The 24,052-nt window shown below is 43.2% G+C and overlaps 2 protein-coding genes across 3 annotated transcripts; one reads left to right on the plus strand and one right to left on the minus strand.

Annotated features, from left to right (window-relative positions):
• Positions 1 to 2,045: 2,045 nt before the first annotated feature.
• RPS7 (ribosomal protein S7) lies at positions 2,046 to 8,866 on the minus strand. The gene is made up of 7 exons (XM_081997338.1): positions 8,862 to 8,866; positions 8,178 to 8,259; positions 7,792 to 7,863; positions 6,102 to 6,245; positions 4,691 to 4,755; positions 2,802 to 2,952; positions 2,046 to 2,161 (listed from the first exon to the last, which is right to left on the minus strand). The coding sequence occupies exons 2-7, from the start codon at positions 8,250 to 8,252 to the stop codon at positions 2,084 to 2,086; spliced, it is 585 nt and encodes a 194-aa protein (XP_081853464.1). The 5' UTR covers positions 8,253 to 8,259; positions 8,862 to 8,866; the 3' UTR covers positions 2,046 to 2,083.
• Positions 8,867 to 14,740: 5,874 nt separating this feature from the next.
• Positions 14,741 to 23,669, plus strand: RNASEH1 (ribonuclease H1; the record flags this gene model as incomplete). 2 transcript variants are annotated; one of them, XM_081997833.1, is made up of 8 exons in its annotated part: positions 14,741 to 14,850; positions 14,934 to 15,058; positions 15,530 to 15,751; positions 16,334 to 16,433; positions 16,912 to 16,966; positions 18,088 to 18,172; positions 20,755 to 20,879; positions 23,583 to 23,669. In XM_081997833.1, the coding sequence occupies 8 exons, from the start codon at positions 14,741 to 14,743 to the stop codon at positions 23,667 to 23,669; spliced, it is 909 nt and encodes a 302-aa protein (XP_081853959.1). The 2 variants fall into 2 exon arrangements, with proteins under 2 accessions (XP_081853959.1, XP_081853960.1); XM_081997834.1 differs by having other exon boundaries at positions 15,557 to 15,751.
• Between the last annotated feature and the right edge of the window lie 383 nt (positions 23,670 to 24,052).

A 24,052-nucleotide genomic window follows, 5' to 3' on the forward strand; every position in this document is an offset into this window, starting at 1 on the left:
CACCATGAAACAGGAAATGTTGTCTACTGAAGCCTGCTGTCTGAGCATCATCTCTTCTTCCAGATGTTACACAGCCCCAACAGATTCACCAACCTCTAACTAAAGCTAGTTAACATCTGGTAAGTCACCAAATACTCCCCAGACTGCTTCTTCCAGCCCACACCAGCAAATACGTATTTGCACAGGCTACCATCTGTAATTGCTGTGGCAGGCTTAGTAACATGTTTGACTTGAGACTAGAATTACTTTGGGGGACTGGGGGGTGGTGTTTCCAATCTGAATAATACCCATTTTAACAATGAAAACTTGAATTCTAAAATGCTGGCACTCCTTCTGCTGCAAGATCTTTTTGTGATCACTCTCCACGCAAGCAGCCAGGATTCAGGGTTACTATATACCTACAGCTCCCCTCAGCCAATTCGAAGGGAAGTTGACAAATTCACTTCTGCTGAATCATCCAAGATGAATCAAGGAATAAATAAGGAATGAAGTTATGCTTGAGGGACAGAAGTTTGAAAAGGAGAGAGTAAAAGGCCTTAAGGTAAGCCACCTTCTTCAACGATACAACCTGCTTTTTTGTGCTTTTCAGTAGGTAGCAAGCAATTAACTACTAACTGCAACAGGGCATGTGCATTTTCCTTGTTCTCTTTGCACTGTCTGCACCAAAAGTAACAGGATAGATACTGCTATCTGTCCTTCCCTACTAAACAGAAGTTACAGCATGACTTGAAAAGCTTCACTTTTTCCAATGCAAAAGCAACGCGGAACTTGTTTTAACATTTTAGGTCTTCAGAACAGAAGATAGATATCAAATGGGAAGCAAACAAAACCACAATAAACAGGAAAAGGAAACAAAGGTACAAAGACCCTCAATAAGTGACACTTGTCCTCCACCTACTCTCAGGCAGGAAGACACAAGTTAAGGGCTCATAGTACACAGGCTGTTACCTACTTAGCTCTCCATCTGATAGGCTGTCTCCATATTTAGGTGCCTTTTACTATATCAACCACTTACTCCTAAGTAACACAATAGCCTGTTCAGTACAGTGAAATTCATATAAATTGCTCAGAACATTTACATGCCCAACTCTGTACTTCCCCCTGAGCTGGAAAAAAAAGTTATTTGCTGAAAGTGTTTCTAAACATAGATACCTAAGTCAATAATGTAGTGTTTTCAGGACACTATCATGCAGCCTTCCACTGCTGTGATATAGCTAGTCCTTCCCCACGTCTCCGCATTTCACTAAGCATGTACCAAACTGTGTTAAACCACCTAAAAAACCTCCAAATATACCAGCAGTCATTGCTTCATCCTGGCATATTTATCCCTGCCTTCAGTTACTAGCCATAAGGAAGGTTACCCCAAGAGTGATATATAGTCATACATACTACTAATATATGGACATAGAAAAATCCATTATTTCTGAAAACAAGATCAATGCCTAAAAATCTGTAGTTTGTGTCCAGCAAGGTAATCAAGCACTCAGGCATGAAAGTCTCCCATTTCATGCTGATTAAGGTGAGAAGCTGCAGGACCTGCTTTTAGGTAAGAATTGGTGTGTAATTTTGCCACTTAAAGGGCAAGAAAGTTACCTCAGATTCAAACTATACCTCCCCCAACGCTTTCCAAAAATTCAAACCCCTTTTTCAGATGTCATTACTCCATGTTTCAGAGGTCACACCACCTGCTATGTAGCCTTATTCCAGTGTCAGGAAGATGTAGGTCTCCATCTGGTACTCTTGTGTGCAAAACTCAGGAGTTCCACTGCCCTACAGTAATTCTCCACATTCTCCCCAAAAGGTGAGCCTCAACATATTTCAGTTTGTTTTCCAATGCCAAGTGTTTTTGCAGACTCTGACTTTTTTGTCCAGAGTTGTGTTGCAACAGTGCCAAGAACAACCTATGAGGGCTACCATTAAAATGCTGGTGACTTAATAATACATTGATACACAAACGTCACTCGTCCAGACAGTAGAGAAGTCCCATGAGCCAGTTAATGCCCACCTATGTTTATGGAATTCAAAATTTAAATGAAATTACTCTGTTATATGAACAGTTGTTTATTCAGCCATTTTTTGCACTTTACAGCTGGAATTCTGGAAATTCAAACACCACATCTTTGCCTGTGAGCTTCTTGTAGACACCAGAAAATGTTTCCACCTGTGAAGACAAACAGTCTTGTTTACACATACTGTATAAGGAAGTAAAAATCTATGTTAACATACTTTAGGTACTACATTAGTTCCCACTGAAGCTTCACTCTGAAGTGAACTCTCAGGCTGATTATTTTCTTCTAGATTAAGGTAGCTGAGCATTTACACAGAAGACACGTTTGCTGGAGAATATTTGGAACCCCTTTCATTTGCAACCATAGGAGACCATAGAGTGCTGAGCTGTCCTAAAGATGTCCCCACAGAAAAAAAAAAAAAAAAACCTAAGCAAAGCTATGGGGGACTTCAGGCAGTACCAAGCACATCTGTTTAAGGTCAAAACTAAGTGCTTCACTTCAAACAAACAACCAACCCCAAACAAACAAAAAAACCGCAACAAAACACTGCCTGTTCCCAATACAGGTAACCAATACAGCCACTTTACAATCCAGGGGTTTCGGCAAGTTGAACTAGAGCTTTAGTTGAAAAATGTCTTGTCTCATCTTCAGCATCTTACTCCAAATACAAGCAGAAGCATCTCCACTGCCACGAGCCAAAAGGCACTCTTTCGCTGTATCACATAAGTAGCTTCTCAGCTATGTCAGAATGCCACCCTGTCCTGCACAAGAAAGTAAAGTTTTGTTGTTTACCTTGTGTTCAACATTGTTCTGTTGTGCTTTGTCCAAATGGACTTTTATGAGCCTGCTGCCGTCCAGTTTTACGCGGATTCTCTTGCCCACAATTTCACTTGGGAAGACCAGGTCTTCAAGAATGGCATCATGCACTGCAGTAAGCGTACGGCTGAAATGCCACATTTGTATCATTAAAACATGTCCTCTTGCCAAATTTTCCAGTTTGCCAAGGCTTAAACCCTCCACAGCATGCTTTAGCTGAAAATTCAGTGGTGTGTTGGGTTTTTTTGGGTTTGTTTTTTTTAATGCTGCAGTGTAACAATACCTCACCTTTTCACAGGTCATGCAAAAATAAAAGCTAAATTCTACACTGAGTGCAGAAACTTAGTGACTGCATGAGGGGAAAAAAAAAGTCAGTAGCCAGGTTTCTGAGCTTTTAGATCACATGTTGCTTTGCAGCAATGGCCCTGAAACGTTCCTTTATTTCTACACATCTAAAGAGGACTTTATTTAAATGAGAACCAAGTTGTCCCATCTGCAGTTTTGCCAGAGACACTCACTGGAAGAATGTAAGTGTACAAGTATCTTCAACTATACAGAGTATGTTCATTAGACACCCAGTTTTGAAAACACTTTCTTCATCTGCCTAAACGCAAGCAGCTTAATACACCAGTGCATTACAGGAAAAGGCTAGCTGGTAAGTTTAGTCCATGCTTAGAAAACTGTTTAATGTCTGTGTTTGTGTTCTTGAACTATCGAAAAGTGAGCCAAAAATTAGAAAAATCAATGCAGGTTATTTTCTGTATGAATCTAGATGACTGGTAAGACTTCCAGCTTGCCTATCTGCAGTTTCAAGGCAGCATCTAAGACTAGTAACTAAGACCTGTGTCTACAGCAGCATTTCAAACTTCCAAAGATTGGGATAGCTAAGGGAGACAAACATCAAGAACATTTCTATGCTTGGCTATCTATCTATCACAGTTTTACAGCACTACTAGTCTGATCTAGTCTCAGGCTGAGAAAGGGACAGTCCTGCACACTCTCCTCCTCTCCTGCTGAAAGTGGCAGCATGCTAGTCACATACACAGACACCAACTTCTCCAGCCACTGTGCAGTACTAGTTCTAATATAACACAGAGTCCTCCACAGGCAGGACTGCAGCTCAAGGAGTACTACGAAACTGCAGTTTTAAATTCCACGGCTGAAGATTTCAAAATACAGTAATAGGTATGACACGGGTATAATACTGGGGCTGGGAGAAGTTACAGGAACATGCCACGTCATAAAAAGGACAAACTTAAGACATGGACTACATAATGATATAGTAAGATAAAGAACAGTATAGAAGAGGCACCGACATCCACACAGACATAGCAGAGTTGCATGTCTTACAACGGCAAGAGACTAGATGACAGCAAGGAGGCTATTAAACACAAATGACTACACCACTGCTATTAATTTCATACCAGCAGGACTACTCATACCTACACCCCTCCTCAGCCACTCTCCCTCTCATTGCATTCCTTCAGTGTGCCAGTCCTACCTTCTGTACAGTCTAACATGTGATGTGGATGGGGCTCTTCCTATAGCTTAAAAAAACCCCACCACACTGTAGTGACAGAGACAGCAAGTTGGGGTTTCTTAAACTAGTTATTGCTGGCTAAAAATTGGCTACAGCTGTAGCTGGAAATACAGATGGAGTTCTAAGAAACGCAACACAGTGTCCAAAGACAAGGTTTTTACCCCACCCTTTAGCAGTCAAATGGCAGACACCATTTCAAGCAGTAAGAGAAAGCACAAGAACACCCGTTCACTTGGCTTCTGAAAGATTCCAACTAAACTTTACTTGACTAAACTACAAAGTTACAGAAGAAGGCTGTGATACTGAAACAATATTGTTTACTTACCTCCTGGGACGCTTTTGCTTGTTTTTTGTGCGGCTTTTTCTTGTTGGCTTGGGCAGAATCCTTCTCTGTTAAGAAAAAAAACAAACCCACATGCACCTTTATTTTTTTTTAAGTAGAAACAGACACCAAAGACAGAGACTTAAGTATGCAGAAGCTTAAGTACTGGTATTGCTTTAGTTCTCATCTACTGATCCTGTGTTCAGTGCACTGATACAAAAGATTTATATTTCATTCCCCCCTCCCCCACGAATTCAACCAGGGTAGGTTACTATGTCGTATTCAGAATCTGAACACATTTCTTTGGGAACAGAATCTCAGAGAATTTTACAGTTTCTGTTAGACTGAACTTACTACTCTGCTTCGCATCAGAGGCTCAGTCCCACAGACAGCTAGGTGACATCTGAGATCGAAACACTAGTTTGAAAAATGAGATGTATTACACAATCCAGATCAAACGCTGGATTAAATGCAATCTGTTCCAAAAGCAGCATCTACAGGTATTTATACAAGCTTGGATCAGTAAAACTTGATGGGGTACTGTAATCCAAACTGGGTCATGTCATATTCAAGAGGAACAACATTTCACCTACAGCAGAAGAACTGCACGCATTCCCTTCTAACATATCAATTACTAAACTGACAGGGAATTCTCAAGCACAGTAAGAATTCTCAAGCATAACTGAGCCAGGGGCACCTCATTAAAAGAAGTCTTCTTGGCCACATAAAGGTGCTCTGGCACCTTATGATACAAAGAATTTTTCCTAAACAGAGCTTCAGTCTAACAACTAACTGTCCACTCAGCAGACAGATCTCCAGAGCATGTCCACTCAGTACTGCACAGAGCACCCTCTTACCACCTTTTCATGGCTTAGCTCCTTCCATAAATTCAGAACTTGAGCCAGGTTTTTTCTTCCTCTCCTATTAACTTGAATTTTAAGTGTTTAGGTTATGTAAGGGTAGTAAAGCTCCTATTAATATTTGCTCCCTTTTACTTTCAAGCTTTGCTTCTCAAACTTCTGAAGGAGTAAGACAGGCCAGAACAAGAAAGTTATATCCTCTTCCAAAAAGCTTCTCATCTCACCAAGTTTACATAGCCTTGGCTGCTATCTGAAATCATTTTAGCTTGCATCCACAGAAGGACATTCATTACACCTCCTGCTGGTACAAAAATATGCATTATATCATTGTTACCTTGAATGGACAAGACAAGAAGGGCAGTGCACAGTGGAACAGGTTATCCAGAGAGGCTATGGAATCTCCATCCTTGGATGTTTTCAAGACTCAGCTAGACAAAACTATGGCTGACCTGATCTAATGTTGGCAACAGTCCCACTTCATGCACAAGGCTGGACTAGATGACCTCCATGGACCCCTTCAAATCAATATTTTTATGATTCTAAGTGTTTTTTACCTGAGCAATGAACACCACATGCTTTCCACTGAATTTCTTCTCCAGCTCACGAACTAGCCGCACCTGAATTTTCTGGAAAGATTTCAGCTGAGGAACTGGTACGAAGATAATGATGGCTTTTCTGCCACCACCCACTTCAATTTCCTGAAACAGAAGTAGAAAGTAAACATTATCTAGGGGTCGAGAAGCAATGTTTGGTTTGATCGTGAATCCTATGAACACAGATATTTGTTAGTCTTGCTTACAACTTGGGGGAGAGGGGGAGAAAGCATCAGAGAGCAGTACCTTAATGCATTTAAGAGCAAGCATTAAAGAGAAAAACCTCTGTGAAAACACTTGGTTTTGGGCAATCAATCCCACCACTCCTTTGAGAGCCACATCCTCTGAATAGCAAAGCTCATTCTTTCTGCAGGATGGGACTCAGATGGTAGAACTCTAACTATACTGAATGCTTATCATCACACCTGCAGTGGTACTTAACATGCTGATACAAAGTTTCAAAAATTCAGACTTTAAACAAAGTTTAGCAGTTTAGTTTTAGTCTCTTATTTTTGAGCTACTACTTTGTGGAAATCATCTTCTGTTCACCACTTGCCAAGGCCTGCACTGCTACTCAAACACTTCCTTCCCCTCCAAATACCAGCACGTTTACATCACATCAACATGGATTATCTTTCCCTTGGTTTGTTTCTCCAATAGTTCATCAAAATCAAAGAAGTTTGTATAAGTTTGCAAGGCGCTTCTCACATGAACCTAACTGCAGAAACATCCTCATTCTCCAACAATAAGCAGAGCTGGTGTTTTTCACCAGCTACATTTCCACATGAGTGAACTCAGATGCTCACAGGAGATTTCTTACAAATAAAACTAAGCAGCTCAGTAAACAACAAAGACATTTTTAAAAACTCCTCATGGACGACAGTACACGTTGCTGTACTTCAGCAGCAAATCAGTTCCTCTGAAGGCCCCTGAACTCATATATTGAGCTGATTTCTGCATTCCCAGATTCTTTAACTGAACTCTTAGCAGTCATGCATCTGTGTCTGTGTGCACATTGGTGGGCCTAGGCAAGAACCAAAAAGCAACCTACTGAAGTTCCATCCAGTCTCCAAAGCTGACAAATTCTAACACTAATTTTCTTCCTCCTTTTCTTCTTTAAGGTTTCAGTTGCCTTTATAAAGTAAAATTTACGAACAGGCTAACCTATGTGATCAAGTCAGTCTATTACATCAATCTGCATCCTATCTATTACTTGGTACATAAAAGAGGATTTACAACAAACTGATTTTATGAAGAGTATCACAGTTTATGTTCCCGACAAAGACTCTGCAATGCCTACATTGCCAGTCAATATCCACACACAAAAAAGTCAGCTTCAGATCTCAAGCCCAGTTTGAAGAGGCAGAAAGTAGAACTACCAGTTTTAAACACGTTTATTTGAAACACTAAACTGCCATTTGAGTTTTTACAATTTCTCAGGCCAGTTCCTAAAACAAAACAAAACTATTGCAAAATCCTACATGTTAACAGCTGATATCACAAGATAAACAACAACAGCATATAGTAAAACAATCACAGGCCGTAAGAAACAGTTAAAAACACCATTCAACTAGTTTGTTAACATTTGCAAAAATTAAACACACACAGAGCAAGTCACCAAGCAATTCTTTGTGGGGAAGGCCTAGCCTACCTTAGCTGCTGTGATGTTCAACTCCCGCAGCTGAGCCTTTAAGTCAGAGTTCATTTCCAACTCCAGCAGAGCCTAGGAAAGCGAAGATGCAGAATAAACCATTACATACAGTTCAATTCATAAGAACCCTCGAGACTAAAGCCTGTCCATGGTGCCAGAGAGCAGCTATATACTTTTTACCATGGTCAAAGATTTCATTTCATATGTCACACTTGCAGATGCAACAACTGCAACTGGTGGGAACACAGGCTGACTGCCCTACATAAGACTAGGAATGAGTACACGTTCAGACAGCATCATTCTCAAAGTTTATGCTCTAGACAACCGTCACAACACTGTCTCCATAACTTGCAGTTGGTCACTGAACAGCAGAAAAAGACACGCACCTGGGATATACCAGACTCGAACTCATCTGGCTTCTCGCCATTAGGCTTCACAATCTTTGCGCTAGAGCTGAACATGGCCTTTCTGCAACGCAAAAGAACATCTCGTTGTCACCAGGAACACGTCTTCTGCTACAAACACAGCAAGACTCCGCCGTCCGGCTACTCAGCCACACGCTTCAAAGCCGAGCCAGAGAGAGCCCCACGGGCCACGCAAGGCCCAGGACGTCGCTCCAGGGGATGCCGATCACAACAAGGGAAAACCGTCCCGGGGAACGAGGAGCCTGCCCACCTCGGCGCCCCGCCTGCGCGCCGAGGCCCCAGGAGCCCCGAGGAAGCTGCCCGGCCGCTCACGGAGCCACACGTGCCGCCGGGCGGGCGAGCGGGCAGTCCCTCCCGGCTCGCGGCGCTCCGCGCCCGGCTCCGGCTCCCTCCACCCGCCCGGTGGCCTGCTGCCCCGCCGCAGCAGCCTCCCTCGGGGGAAGGCGGAGGAAAACCCCGCCGGCTCCCCTCCCCCAGCACCGGGCGCCCCGGCGACCATCGGGCCTCAGGCAGGCGGTAATCGGGGGCATCCGCACCCCGCGGCTGCGGCGGAGAGCGCCGCTCGGCGCCCGGCTGCGTATTGCGGCGGCGGCGGGGGAAAACGCTGCGCCGCCATCGAGGCCCGCGCAGGACCAGGGCACCCACCTCTCTCAGCGCCGGCCTAGGAAAAGGGAGAGCTCTCGCGAGCGCCGCTCAGATCGCGGCCCGGGAAGGCGCTCGCCCCGCCCACGCAGGGGTGAAGCCAGACCAGGAAGAAGGGCAGAACGGATACCCGTGTGCGCCGCGAGCCAACGGCGGCTTCCGCCAGAGCGAAGCCCGAGCAGACGCTCAGAGTGCTGGCGCGGCGCCTGCGGATGACGGCAGCAGCAGCTGGGCGCCGCGGAGAGGGGGCAGAAGGCGCGGCGCAGCACATGCGCAGTGCCGGGGGCAGCGGGGCGGGGGAGAACGAGTTTCAAGGCGCTGGCGGCGGGAGGAACAGAAGCCCGCTCTGCCCTGTCCCTCGCTGGTATGCCAAGCCTTCGCCGCCACTTGCTTCTCCCTGGGCCCGGCCGGCGTGAGGCAGGACCTGGACACTCCCCCTCACAAGCTGACGTTCTCCACCTCCGGTGTCGAAATCCTTCTGTAAATAGTCACCAGGATCTCGGCCTTGGCAGCGCGGTGTGGGTCAGCTTGCTCCAGCACTGGCAGGGCCCGTAGATGAAGCGTGTGTCTGCCGTGCTTGGGGAGCTCCCTCACCCATGCTAGCTGCTGTGCAGAACAGCAGCAGCCACCAGCTTTAAAGGCTGAGTAGGGCAGCGGATGGTCTTTTGTCGCTCGTCTCTGATCTCTCTGCATTAATGTCGTGGGCCGAGAGTTGACCTGTGATGTTCAGACTTTTCAAGGTAGAAGAGATCCACTGGAGCAGTCTCCAGCACGCAGTCGCTCCTGACCTGCTGGCAAAGCGTTGTGCTGGAGAGACGCAGCCAAAACCACACCAGGGAGTGTGCTCACAACCACAGAGGATGGGCAGTGATGTGCCAACTCAGATCCCTGCCTGGACTTTGTTTTCTGTAACTGTAAACATGACCTCTTGGTTGCTTCTGCTGAGACAATGTCACAGAGATCAGTTACTAAATTGTCATTAGACTAGAAATAATGCACAAGTCTTCAGCTGTGTTCAGGTACTAACTCAAAATACAAGTCCTGGGCTTCATGTATTCTCTCATCACTGGAAGCACTTTTTATTATATATTGCGTTATTATACAACAAAGAAGGCATGATTAACACTTCAGTTGCATGCTGATATAAAGAACAAGCTGTACTCTAGTTTTGAAAGAAGTGACTCGCATGTTGGTTCAGGTGAAAGTGCCTGGCCGTGCATCTAAAATGGAGCTAAAACCTTGCCTTGACAAAAAATCCACACCTTGACATTTCCCTGTTGGCTAGTTTAGAGAGGTGCCCTGCTCAAGGGAAAGTCCTACTCTGAGACAAATGTGCAGCTCTTGGCACACACTGTCCAGAGAGGTTAGACACAGACATGTAGTTCAAAGCACTGGTTCTACGCTCAGATTGCCTGAATAACCCTAAGAGCAGCCAACTTTAGCTTGTAATACCACATTCACTTATTACTATGTAATAGTGTGTGTTAAGTCTGTTACTTAAAAAAAATCCAATAGTGGAGTAATAAGCTCGTGTTGTAAACAAAAAACTGACAGGGACACCACCATCCCCAACCTATAAAACTTCTGCAGAAAGCAGCCCGTCATGTTTTCTAACAAACATCTGTGGGCTTTTTACTAAATTTTTGATAGCCAGAAAAGCAGATTGTTCAGTTTCCATTTTTCTACCAAGTCACTCTTCTTTCCTTGTGTGAATTCAAAGAATGAGAAAAACTGTCCAGCTCATCCTGATGGCCAGGATTAGTGTTTATAGAGATTTGAAATTACCTAAACAACAGTGATGAGGATCTGATGAAGAGTAAAAAAAAAGAAAGAAAACAAGTAACCATCTCATTAGTCCTGTAGCCCACATTCAGTTTAGATTGTGAAGTCCTTTACGAGAGGGAGAAAGAACAGGTGGTGTGCAGATGGATCAAAATGGGACTGTTCAGAGCACTAATTAAGAAATGAAGATGCAATGTGACTATCTACAGCTTCCCATCTCCATGCTACTAGTGCTACTGGATAGACCAGGATGCTACACAAGAACAATGAGAGAAGAAGGTGTAGAGAGAGGTTTCCTTTCTGACACTGACTGTGCATTTGCCACATCCCTGGAAACATTCCAGGTCAGGTTGGACAGGGCTCTGAGCAACCTGATCCAGCTGAAGATGCCTCTGCTCACTGGGGGGCTGTGCGGGGTGATGTGGGGTGACTAGATGACCTTCAAAGGTCCCTTCCAACCCAAACTATTCTATGATTCAGGGAAGGATGCAGAGTGTTGAGATCTGTGGGCTCTACCCAGTCAATAATGCCTGGTATCCAAAGCAGCTGTCAGGTGTTCAAGAATTATTGTGGAAATGTGATCTTTAAAAGAAGTTATGTCATTACAAAGTAATGTAATTAATGAGGTCCTTATGCCACGACTCAGAATGGGCAGTGGAAAGAATAAGTTAGTCAGGTGTGTTACAAAAGTATCCCAACAGTAATAGGACAAGGTCTCATGATGCTATGAATAACATGATTTAATACAGTAAGTGGAAGAAACAGAGACAGAAGGCAAGACTTGTCAGGATCATAACTAACGCTAGGATCGGAAGCAAAACTGAGTCTATTACTAGTTCACTTCTCTGAAAGACGCTTGTACAACCACATCAAAGTTTCAAAGCTCAGGGGTAGGCTGTTTCTCTAAGGGTCAGCTGAAGCTTGTGATGATGGTAGGGGACTGCTGCTTTGCAGCTTCACCGACGCATAGTTTTACACTGAAGTACTGGCAAGTTTTTTGTGCTGCAAAATATCAGTTCTGAGAAGAAGGAAGATAAAACACTGCCTTTTTCTCTCTTTATGTTTTTAATCAAGGTAATGAGACGGCAATATATTTGCAGGTTATGCCAAATAAAGTGACTATCTACTGAACTAGCTACCTAAAAGCTGAATTTAAAATAGGAAATGCTTCATTCAGCTCACATAAAATTTTGCTTTAAAAGCTTATGTGGGGAACCATATTTTAGTTTAAACATATTTCAAGCTAAAATATTTATCAAAGAAGATTAAAATGCTTTGCTAATGTGTACATTACATGCATTGATGTGGGACAAAGTAATCAGCTAACATTTACAGTGAATTTAAGTAAAAATGTCCTAAGACACATGCCTTTACTTAAGTGCTGAGTGTATTTTTTGTATACAAATATTAAGTCCTATTTTTTTCTGCAGTCAGTTATAAATACCGAAATGGCTGCCCAGAAAATATGTTAATAAAATAATAAACAAGTTTTGGTTCTAGTGTGTGTGTGGGAACACAGGACCCCTTATAAACTGAATTAGGAAAGCAGTAAAGCACGGCTGAATTTATAGTGCAATGTGTTGAGAGGTACAGTCACTATCAGGCCACGGCTTAGTGACCACTCTCATTGAACATGTTGCCACCATGTTTCCACCAAAACAGGGGGACTGGCTGTCTCCTTTTTTCCCTTAGCCACTCATTCCCAATACCTCAGCTGTGGGAGTACAAGTGCTCGTGCAAACCTCGATTTGGAAAAAAATAGCTAGATTTGTATATCTGATCAGCTTGTTCTACAGGGTTACCATGTGTAACTGTGGCATTGATTACAAGTGATAAATCATTAATGAAGCCCACTTAAAGTCCTATCCATGTATACATTTACATTATTCTGTATTCAGATGAGGAGAGCTTTTGTGACTGGACTCTTCAGCTTTGCAGGTGGGGACTGAATGGTTCACTTCTTGGAGAGTCTTCACACTCACTTCACAAAACTGTGGGCTTACAAAACTTACAGAGCCTGAAACATCCTCTCTGCCCCACGGTGACTGAAAAACCTCACAAATCCACTAGTGCTACAGCAACCAGTGGACAAGTACCATGAAGGAGGCACAGGTATCGCTTAGTCTAGTTGTGCTAAACGGCACAGCAGTAAAAATGCCAGCTGTCACATGAGGAGAGGGATTCGTCTGTCCTGCCACTGCAGCACAACAGCAAGGAAAACTCAGCAACGGAGGTGCAGTGGTAAAGGTAGGGCTGGCTGTCCATTTGCAGCCTCAGTTTTACCAACTGGGAGAAAAAGCAAAGTAAGTAATGTGTGTGGTACTCAGTGGACTTCAAAAATCTTTTTTTTTTTGTTTGAATCTGAGCTCTACATGTTGGTCATGACAGCAGGAGAGTTACTGTTCAGTCCTTGCATGTAAATTGGATGTATGAATCTGTCTGTTCAACCACAGAATTAATGAGTGTAACAGAATGTCTTTTCTTTCCACATCACTTACTGCTTGTTGCTTCTTTAGTACGTGTTGCCCGAAGAAGACTATGAGTAATATAAATGTGTAAACCTGTAAGGAATAAAAAATCCATCTGGTATAGAAAACCACAATTAAAAGAAAAGCTAACCAAGAGCAGTAAAATAAAAGTATCTCACAGGCAGGAAGTAGTGAAATGCCTGAGTCTCAGTGGAAACCTTTACAGAGATAATTAATGTAAATAATCTTGATCTGAGAAAATGAGATGTAAGGATTTTGTAAGAAAGAGTAATATGAAGTCTCATGAATGTGTTGCAAGAGGCAAGAAAAAGGCAGTAATTATATTCTGATACAACTTTCACCAAATTGTTTCTGTGTTCCACCAAGGCCTGTGAAATGCATAAGCTCTTTGTTTGTTTTTGGCTTTTTTTTTAGAAAAAGAGGTGTCATCCATCTCATACATAACGTTGAACCCACTTGCTGCTTTTGCAATGGAAGGCAAAATTAAGATCAGTGTTTCACATTCTTGGCATTTTAGTAGGCCATCCATGTAAATCTGACTACAGCGCTCTACGACGCTGGCATCTTGAGGTTGGCTTTGTTGCAATACCTCCATATTAGAGCTACAAGGGAAATCCAGCAGCTGAAAATGCAGCAGCGTATCTACGTTGGGCTGTTCCTGGAGGCAGTCATACCTGTGCCCCCATCTTCTGTACTGTTTGCTCATCAGAAGCTCAGCTGAGGCATGGAATTCGGCACATGCCCAGACTTCCTGGCTTTGGTCTCCAAGTACACGACTCTCCCGATACGAGGATATGTGACAGCAGGTTGCAGCTGGCAACAACTTGAAGTTTAACCTGCTTGGACAAGGTGGCTGTCCTTACTCCAGAGGCCATCACGGTACAGGGCTCAGCTGGAACACGCTTACCAGGAGCCCACGATTTAAATACAAGGATGAGAACCAGTTTAATGAGAACTTCTTCAGCTCTAGACTTTTGAATGCAGTAAATACATTGACGCTTTTGCCATCTTTCAGGGACGGCCCCTCCCCGGGCGCTCATCAAGCCGAGAAGGGCAGGCGGGGAGCGCACAGCGGGTTGTAGGGTACGTTCCCTCCTGGGCGGTGCTCCAGGCGCTGTCATGACTCGACCAAGAGGCCGCCTGAGGGCAGGACCGGGACCGTTATTTGCGCTCGCAGGGGAGAGCTTCAGCCGAGGGCACCTGTGAGATCTCACTTGTCTTTCAGTAACCGAGGCTTTCAGAGTGAGGAGTTTGTCTAAACTGCAGTGGTGTCATACATCTCGTGCTCCCTCCGCCAAAACAAAAGCTGATTTAGATAGCTTTTAAAGCGCAGTTATTATGGGGGAAAAAACAAAACCCCAAACGCTGGGCTTTCCCAGCAATTTCGGCCTCTCTCGCGGCTCGTAGGCAAGCCCTCGGCGCGCCCCCTCCGCCCCTTCCTCGCCGGCCGCCACGCATGCGCAGGAAGGGACTGCGGGTCGGGGCGCGTGCGCGGCGGCGAGCGGCGGCGGCGGCGCTGCTGTGGCGGCGGCGGCGGGGTGTGGTGGCCGGGGGGTGGGGGGGGGGGCTGCGGGGTGGGCGTGCGGGCGCGGATGGCGGCGGGGCTGCGCCATGCTCCGGTGGCTCGTGGCGGTGCTCAGTCAGTCCTGTTTTGTCTCCAAGGCCGACAGCATGTTCTACGCGGTGCGCAGGGGCCGGCGGACGGGCGTTTACCGCACCTGGTAAGGGCCGCGGCCGGGGCAGCGCGGGAAGCCGCCGCCGGGCCGGCCCCGCGCCAGCCTCACTCCCGCCGCCTGTGTTGCAGGGCGGAGTGTCAGGAGCAGGTGAACAAGTTCCCCTCCGCCAGCTTTAAGAAGTTCGCCACCGAGAAGGACGCCTGGGCCTTCCTGCGCGCCGGCCTTCCAGGGCAGCAGCAGCCCGAGCCGGCAGGTAGCTCGTCCTTGCCTCCCCTCCTGCCGCAACCCCGCCCGGGCGGGAGGGCAGGGCGGCCCGCCGGGGCGGGAGCGGGGAGGGAGGCCGCGCTGCGCACCGGCACGGCTCGCCTGGCTTCTGGGTGAACGCGGGTGGCAGCTTCTGTTCGTCCTCGGGTGGACGTCTTGTTGCTGGCGGAGTGCGCGGCGCTGGCCCTTCCCTCCGCGCACAGCGACGGGTGTGTTGCGTGGTGAAGCGTTTCTGTAGGTGTTCGTGGAGAACGTGGCTAGTACGCTGCCCGCTTTAAGGGCCGTTACGCCTGTGTCTTCGCTTGCGTTTGGTCTAGCATCAAGAATGATGTATACTGTAATATTTTTTGCGTAATAGCTTGGTGTGGTGTCCGTTTAACAGACTAGCATTGCTAATAGGTGATAACAACTGTCGGCTTTAGAAGCAATCGTTTCAAATAAAATTTGATTTTGTATGTAGCTGAACCTTTTCTCTTTTTTTTGGAAGGGGCACATGGTCCTCCAGCTGTAACACAGGAAAACAGTAGCCAGAGGGAGGAACCAGAAATAAACGTCTTGTGCTGCAATACGTGCAAAAGGCCATATGAACAGTCTACAAATGAAGAACACATTGCAAAGCGTGTAAAATATGATGAAGTATACTCGGTGCCAGCAGTCAGCGAAGATAAATTTTCGTATATGGGTAAGCTCTTTTGTTATTTCTGTAATTCCTTTGAGTTCTTTGTACTCTTTCATAAATAACCAGCGTAATGATGAGAAAGCCTTTAGGGACATTTGTGTATGGCAGCACCAGGCCCAGCATAATATTGTTCCTCTCTGAAATGGAAATGTGAGCCATTGTGTATTTGTTCACATTGTCTTTCAGTGTAATATTAATTGGCTTTAACTGCTATCAACGTATAGCTTAATCTGGTCATTATATGTGTGGTTTTATGTGTGTCTGGATTACAGACTATTGAAATACAGGTGTAGCTGAGAAGTTTTAAAGCTGACTGAAGAAGGTAGGAAGTGTAGTGAGAATCTGAAACGTGGAGCAGAAATACCTCTTGAGGCCGACTGATTTTGGAGCAGTGAGGGTGTGAAGCTGCAGTGGGGCTTCTGGTGTTCTGCATTACTAATTTACATGGTTTTTCTAGTTAATGTTTTGAAGGGCTCTCTGGGGGTGGAAGTTTGGGGGATTAATCTGCTGGCAGGCGTTTCTACTTGAAGAGACTACACCCTTGAAGGAGTGCTTGAACTTCTGCTTTTGGTAATTCTTTTGTAGGTGACTTCGCAGTTGTTTATACAGATGGTTGTTGCTCAGGTAATGGACGTAATAGGGCACGTGCTGGAATAGGTGTCTACTGGGGACCAGGCCACCCTTTGTAAGTATCTGGGTGTATTCTTTTTTTAATACTTACTAGTCTTTGTTTTATGTGTAACTTAAATATCAGTCTCTTTTTGAATATGAAACCTTGCTTTTGAGACTCTTAATGACAGTGCTATGATACTAGTGACTTATTGAGGGGAAAAGAGAAATCGGCTTCTCTAGGTGGTAAGAATGTGGGCAAAATCAACTGGAAATAATACTTTAAGGGGCTGAAGCTATAATTAAAGTGATGCAGAAAGTTTTAAAATAGTTATAGATGTGCACAGAAGACAACAAAAGAAACTGCGTATCTTTGGCAGGTCCATATATGCAGGTTGCACGATGCAGTTGGCAGTCAGAAGTAGAATCCCCATTCAACCTCCTTTATAAAAACCGAATTAGTCGTCTTGTATTTGTTTTTTTAATATATAGTCATTGTACACCACTCTGTAATATTTTGGGTAACTAATTTACTCTTCATTCCTTGGACACAGAAATACCAGTGAAAGACTTCCTGGACGGCAGACTAATCAAAGAGCTGAAATACATGTAAGTAGTAAACATCCTAAAATGCTTCTGCATGTTTGACCACAGTAGCACACTTATGACTCTTTCAACTCTGGCTTTCAGGAACAGTTGTGGAGCTGTGAGGGAAGTAAACAAAATATTAGGAGTCATGACTAAACTGTTCTATTGATCTTTAGTGTTTTTGAACAAGGAGTAATTCACCTTGAGAATTCCCAAATATCATCAGGCCAAGCACAGATATTTAAAATAGCCTTGCATTAGGAATGCCTGAATCTGTATAGTATCCTTTGCATTTTTAATGTGTACATCTTAGACCTTGGGGTGAGGGCTGATGAGTAGTGGTTAAGAGGAGAGTCGACTTATTATTGTGATAGAATCAGAGTATCATACTCCTTAGATGAATATAACAAATGGTTCTAGGCTCTCAGGAGTAATTTCTGTTACTTCTGAGGTAAACTTCTGTTGGTAACAGCAGATTTAGCCTTCCCTTCTCACCTCATCTTAATTCTGGTACTGCTGCTATCCTGCACTATGTGTTGGGACATAAAATGAAATAGGGAACTGATCTGCTTAAAAAGTACAGGAAGTTCATTTTAATGGGGGACAAGCAAGAAGTGACGATGGTGTCCCAAGGGTCAGACTTGTCACTAGAGAGCTTTTCAGCTCTATATCCAGGACCCAGCCACTTCTCCCTCTTGTTATATTTCATAGCACCAAAAAACCCCCATCAAAACTCCCTTCTTTTAGGGGTTCCAGACTGTTGGAACGGGTATGAATCTTTGCTTCCCAAAGGTATGTAGAAAATGCCTAAAACTTGAAGTGCAGTTGACAGAGTTAGGAAATTGGACAGAGAGCTGCTCTTTCAGTACAGGATTGAGCATCAGAATACTTGTGGGGTTTTTTTGCCACAAATGTTTTTGCCAGTGAAACATAAATGCCGCCTTCTTTGCCTGATGCATTAAGTGGTTGTCTGCATGCATAATTTTGGAAACCTGTGTTCTGAAGCATGTTGGTACTCATTGATGGAAAGATTACAGTAATATTCTTTGTAGTTCTGTGTTAGCATCAGGTACTTTGGTAATTTACTTTGCATGTGTTCAAAATGCTGTTCTAAACTGTGTTTCTATTGAAATGTTCTTAAGGCAGCCTGCAAAGCAATAGAGCAAGCAAAGAGTCAAAACATCAAGAAATTAATTATCTACACTGATAGCAAGTTCACTATTAATGGTAAGTTAATGATTTTAGTTTTTCTGATTCTTGGAAGACACACTGCATATGATTTCATTACATAGGGCCCACAGAACATACGGAGGCCTGGGGAGAGGGATATGAGGAAGAGAATTTATAATTTCAGTACTCATGACTGCTTGGGGAAAAACTTCAGAGTATTGCAGTGATCAGTTGCTAACCTCATGAAATACAGGTAGAGACAAAGTGCCTGTTAGAGTAAAGCATGACAGAAGTAACTAAAGGATTTCTGTCTTGAAGCATTCAGTATGACACAAAGTCTAGAAAAAATGTTGTTCATGTGTACTCTATTAAGGATGTACTCGGGAAGGTACTTGGAAGTTGGTGTAGTGACCCTGTAGGATTCTTTTTTTGTTTTGTTTTGATTGGAGAGCCTGTCTTAATACACAAATGTGGAGTATATTCAAGTTTCCTTACTTCTTACATGTAGACTACACTTCCAAACTTTCAGGCTAGACTAGAAGGCTAGCCAGAGATGGTATATGCTCAGAGGGTGTATTTAAGGTTTCACCTTCATCCAGAGATTTGGAAAATATTTTATTTCCTAGAAATACTACATGAAGCAGCCAGTAAGACTTAATTTCTGAAAACTTCTTCCCCTTTCCCCCAGATCTTCAGATCATCATCTTCAGATTATCTGTGATAAAAGGGAATACATGTGTTAGCTGTTTTCAGATCACTTTGGAGGTTTTTTGTTTTGAAATAACATTAAACAAAAACTTACTGGAACTTTTGACTGAAAATTAAATGTTGCTTTTTCACACTTCAGTGATTTTTGTTTTTTTTTTATTTTATTTTGAGGGGAGGTGTGAGTATCTTCTTAGGATAACTTCCTATACTTGAGTGCTAACACTGAAAGTAATTACTTGTTTCATTGCTTGTTATTAATAAAGCAAACAAATGGTTTGTATATTAAAAATCTGTATATTTTTTCCTCTAAATAAGTCATTCTGCTTTCCAGAAGCCCTCCCCAATTCCTGAAAGTGGAATCGTGTTTAAAAGTAAAACAGAACTTAGCTTGAAAAACTCTGGTGTCACCTTAACTAGCAATATCCTAGAAAGGACAAAGCTACCGAGTGGGAACAAGTGACTGCTAGTCAAGGAAGGAGTTGCTGGAGCTGTCACTTGCTGCTTGTTTCAAATTCTGTTAGCTTGTATGTGCATGAAAGAGGTTCTGTCCAGAAGTGAAAAGTGTCAAGGGCTTGTGCTCTGTCCTCCTGATTCTAGCTCATAAGTTGAGTAAATGTTAAGAATCAACATGAAGGAATTTTCCATTGCCTCTTCCTAAGGATCATCTCATAAATCTCTAATTTGCATAGCTTATTTTCCCCAGAAGGTTTAGGCATAGCATTTCCTATAGGAGCGGAAGGGTTTGGTGGTGTTGGGGTTTTTTTTTGTTGTTGTTGTTGTGAGTTTTTTTCCTTCTTGTTGGTGGGTATTTTTTAGTCTCTACCAGAAGCATTGTGAAAAAGGGGAGAGTAAAAGGAAGAGTCTGCTCTTCAGGACTGGGTGTTGCATGTTGATATCCAAGTGCATAATTTGTTGCAAGAAGCAAATTGTTCAAAATAATAAGGAGCAAAAAAACATCTTTGCAATTCTTTGCTTTGTGAGAGGTCTATACCATCTTGTCTATGAAACAGGTGTTATGAAGGAGGAAAAGTTTCTGTGTCAGCTAAAATTCCTTTTAAACTTAGGTATGATACATAAGTTTGAGGGAAGGAAAGAAGAATCTTTAGGTGCAATGTCTTAGTCTCTTTGGTTTTGCTTGCAGTTTGCTCTTGCATTTTGGGTCACCGAGGTGCAGGTTCCACTCTTGTTTAATCAAAGTTGTTTTGTAAGTGGGTCTAGGAGTCATGTTTTAAAATAGAGAAGGAGGCTTGTGGTTAAGTATGAATGGATGTGCTTTGGCTTGGTTTTTAGGAGGTTTTGTGTGCAAGGCTGATGATTCTCTGTTTGGTTCAGGTCTATTTTGTCATGAAAGCAGTAAGGATGTCTTACATTGTCGAGACCAGCAAAGATACCAAAAACAAACAAACAACTCCTTATTTAAGGAGTAATACAGTAAATTTTCTGGCCGGCAAGGGATGGCCAGAATGTTAAATCTTGTTCTGTAGAAATCTGTTTACATGATCCTTCTCTGAAGGATTCTATTTAGTGTGCAGAAGCCATAAGGCATCTGGCCATCAGTTTTTCCTCTGTGCATGTGTGTCTCCTCAATTTCTCAAAACAAAGCTGTAGATTTGTTCTAGCTGACTGTACAATCAGGCAAATCCTTAGCTTCAGTTTATTGATGTTCATATCATAATTCTGTGTCTAATGTGTATATAAGATTGTAGTGTTTAAATATCTGTTCAGGAAAACATGGTTGGGTAATTCAAATAATGGAAAAATACAATCCTGAAAGCCAGTAGTAGAGAACCAGACAGGAGTATCTTCCATCTCTAATGTCTTTGCATGAGACTTTGTACAGAATTAATGTCTTGTTAAAGGGCTATTTTCTCCATCTTGATCCTTGATGGCGTCTTTAATAGCATTTTTATGGTAATGCTCCCTTCGCACAGGTATTACCAGCTGGGTTGACAACTGGAAAACAAATGGCTGGAGAACAAGTTCAGGAGGAAGTGTAATAAATAAAGAAGATTTTGAAAGACTTGATAGTCTATCAAAAGGCATAGAAATTCAGTGGGTAAGCACCTCATTTCTTCTTCTTAATGACATCTTAAACATGCTTCTTGTAAAAACTTAGAAGCATGACCGTAACTAAGAAATTTATATAGCATAATATTATTGTACATTCATAAGTAAAACCATAAACACAGATAAACTGCTGGTTTTATTTAAAACAAATAAGCAATGTAAACTAGGCTCTTGGAATCAATATTTCATTTATTTATTTGCGGTCTCTTGTTACTACTTAGGAAATGCCCGCAATAATTATTTTTAGTTTGTCAGTACTGTTAGTAGATGAAACGTCTGTTCCTGGAAATCTAAGCTTAAAACATAACTCTGTCTTTTTTTTGAGTCATAGCTCAATTTCTGGATTTGCTTTTCAGAACTCTTAAGATGCTGTTTTTTTGGTGTTAACTCAATCATGAGAGTGTCTTAAACTGGGAGAACTAAGAGAGTATAACCCCAAATAAACTAACTTTAGTTGTCTGTACCTTAACTGTTTGGTTTTTTTTCAACAAAAACTGGGTACAGACAGGTCTTTAAAATACCCATTTTTAAGTTTTCAATTGTTTAGTTCTTCAGTAAAGAAGTAAAACAACTTCTGTACATGTATTCCTGGTAAGATATATTTTTTTGTAACCTCTAACATCAGTGATAAACATTGTAAGGGATATCTTCCCTCTCCTCCTTCTACATTTTAGTCTAACTGTGGTATAAGACTACTGATTCTAGAAATAAATCTCTGTACCATTGATTTTGTGGCTGCTAATGGCATATTTGTTGGGCTTCTGTCTTTACTTTGTAGGAAACAGGATGGCATAGATCTTTAATGTGCACTTTTTCAATGGGAAATCTATTGCAGATATTCTTCCATTCATGTTGTTCTGTGTTCCAGGGTTGGCAACTCCAATTTAAAGGCTGACTAGATGTTATATAGTTAGTCCTATTGTCTATTGAGGAGTAGAAAGTGTAAAAAATTTAAAACTAAGACTAGGTTTCAGCTGTCCTTAGAGTATTTTACATAATTAAAAAAAAAATTGTTGCTTTATGCACACTTATTATATCTGAATCTCTTAAATGTGGGGTGATTGTACCCCTGTACTTGGCACTAGTGAGGCCACACCTTGAATCCTGTGTTCAGTTTTGGGCCCCTCACTACAAGAAGGATGTTGAGGTGCTGGAGTGTGTCCAAAGAAGGGCAACGAAGCTGGTGAGGGGTCTGGAGCACAAGTCTTATGAGGAGCGTCTGAGGGAACTGAGGTTGTTTAGTCTGGAGAAGAGGAGGCTGAGGGGAGACCTTATGGCTCTCTACAACTACCTGAAAGGGGGTTGTGGTGAGGCGGGTGTTGGTCTCTTCTCCCAGGTAACTAGTGATAGGACAAGAGGAAATGGCCTCAAGTTGTGCCAGGGAAGGTTTAGATTGGATATTAGGAAAAATTTCTTCACCAAGCATTGGAACAGGCTGCCCAGGGAGGTGGTGGAGTCACCATCACTGGAAGTGTTCAAAAAACATGTGGATGTGGCACTTCGGGATGTGGTTTAGGGAGGCGTGGTGGTGTTGGGTTAACAGTTGGACTTGATGATCTTGAAGGTCCTTTCCAACCTTAGTGATTCTGTGATGTTTCATTTCAGGAGGAGAAATGTATGCAGGTGCTTTGTTATGATAATCCACCTGCTCTGGCGTGGGGTCCTCCCCGGGCTGCAGGTGGATATCAGCTCCACCGTGGAGCTCCATGGGCTGCAGGGGCACAGCTGGCCTCACCATGGTCTTCACCAGGGACTGCAGGGGAATCTCTGCTCTGGCACCTGGAGCACCTCCTCCCCCTCCTTATTCATGACCGTGGTTTCTGCAGGGCTGTTTCTCTGAAAATTTTCTCACTCCTCTCAGCTGCTGTGCAGCATTTTTGACCCTTTCTGAAATACTTTATCACAGAGGACCCACAAGCTTTGCTGATGGGCTCAGCTGTGTTCTGTGGTAGGTCCATTTTGGAGTCACCTGGAACTGGCTCTTTCTGATGCAGGGGCAGCCCCTGATGTCTTCTCACAGAAGCCACCCCTGCAGCTCCCCCACTACCAAAACCTTGCCATGTAAGCCTAACACCATCTCGCACGCATTTCGTGCTTGTCCCCTCTCAAATCTGGTCAAATGGCAAGCTTGATTTTTTTTCCTCTCTTTCCTGCCCCACACTCCTCCACCTTCACTTCTGACAAGTATGGGCTTAGGTTGAAGGTGTTTTCAGTTCCTAACTGTTTAAGGATGGACAGTTAAGACATCTGAAGATCAAGAGATTCTTTTCATACCCTGTATCTTTGTCCTAAGTGAGTGGTATAACTACCAAGGCTGTTAACGGCATAGTGGTCTCTGGCTTTCTGGGAAAAAAGATTAACTTGATTTAAGCTCTGAATGCAGAGAGGTTTTTCTCTGTCCTCTGAAAGTGGGAATTTTGAGTTGGAGACATTTTCTGTGTTTCTTGAAGGCTAGGTTAGGTGGTCCTTGGCCAGTTCACTACTTCATATAAAGATTATTTTCACAGTTTGACAAGACTTTCCTAGAGGAAGGCAGTCTGGGAAGAACACGTAAGGACTGAGTGTGAGGAGAGGGCCTCTAAGGAGGTGCTACTGTACTATGAATGAAAGGGTGTGGTGTGATCAAATTTCATATATGTACTTTTTTCTTGATTTCTTGTTAACTAACACTCCTATACTTTTGTCTTAACAGATGCATGTTCCCGGTCATGCTGGCTTCCAAGGAAATGAAGAAGCTGATAGACTAGCAAGAGAAGGCGCTAGTAAACAAAAGTCCTGATGTACTGGGACTAGAGACTGTTGCAGTGGGAGGAAAAGGACTAACATCACAGTGACAACTGGAACTGCTGTAATTGTTTCAGAGTTGAACTTTGAACTGTACTTCTTTCTGGCCTCCAGTGTACAACATATACCAACTTTTGAGGAGAAAAAACCTCCACATTTTCTTCTATAACATTTGTTTTACAATTGAGTCAATATTTAGTTGATGATAGAGAGTGTTTGCTTTTTCCCCATCTTACTGAAGGGCCGTGGTCAGTGTTTTTAGCTGTCTTGTGGACTTCTGAATTCACCGTAAAGACAGACTTCTGAAGAAGTAATATTAAATCTATCCAAAGTGTTTTGTATTTTCCTCTTAGTGAAATAAATTAAATTTTTGTACCG

This window comes from Phaethon aethereus (genome assembly GCF_964289735.1).
Source record: "Phaethon aethereus genome assembly, chromosome: 3".
Lineage (NCBI taxonomy): Eukaryota > Metazoa > Chordata > Aves > Phaethontiformes > Phaethontidae > Phaethon > Phaethon aethereus.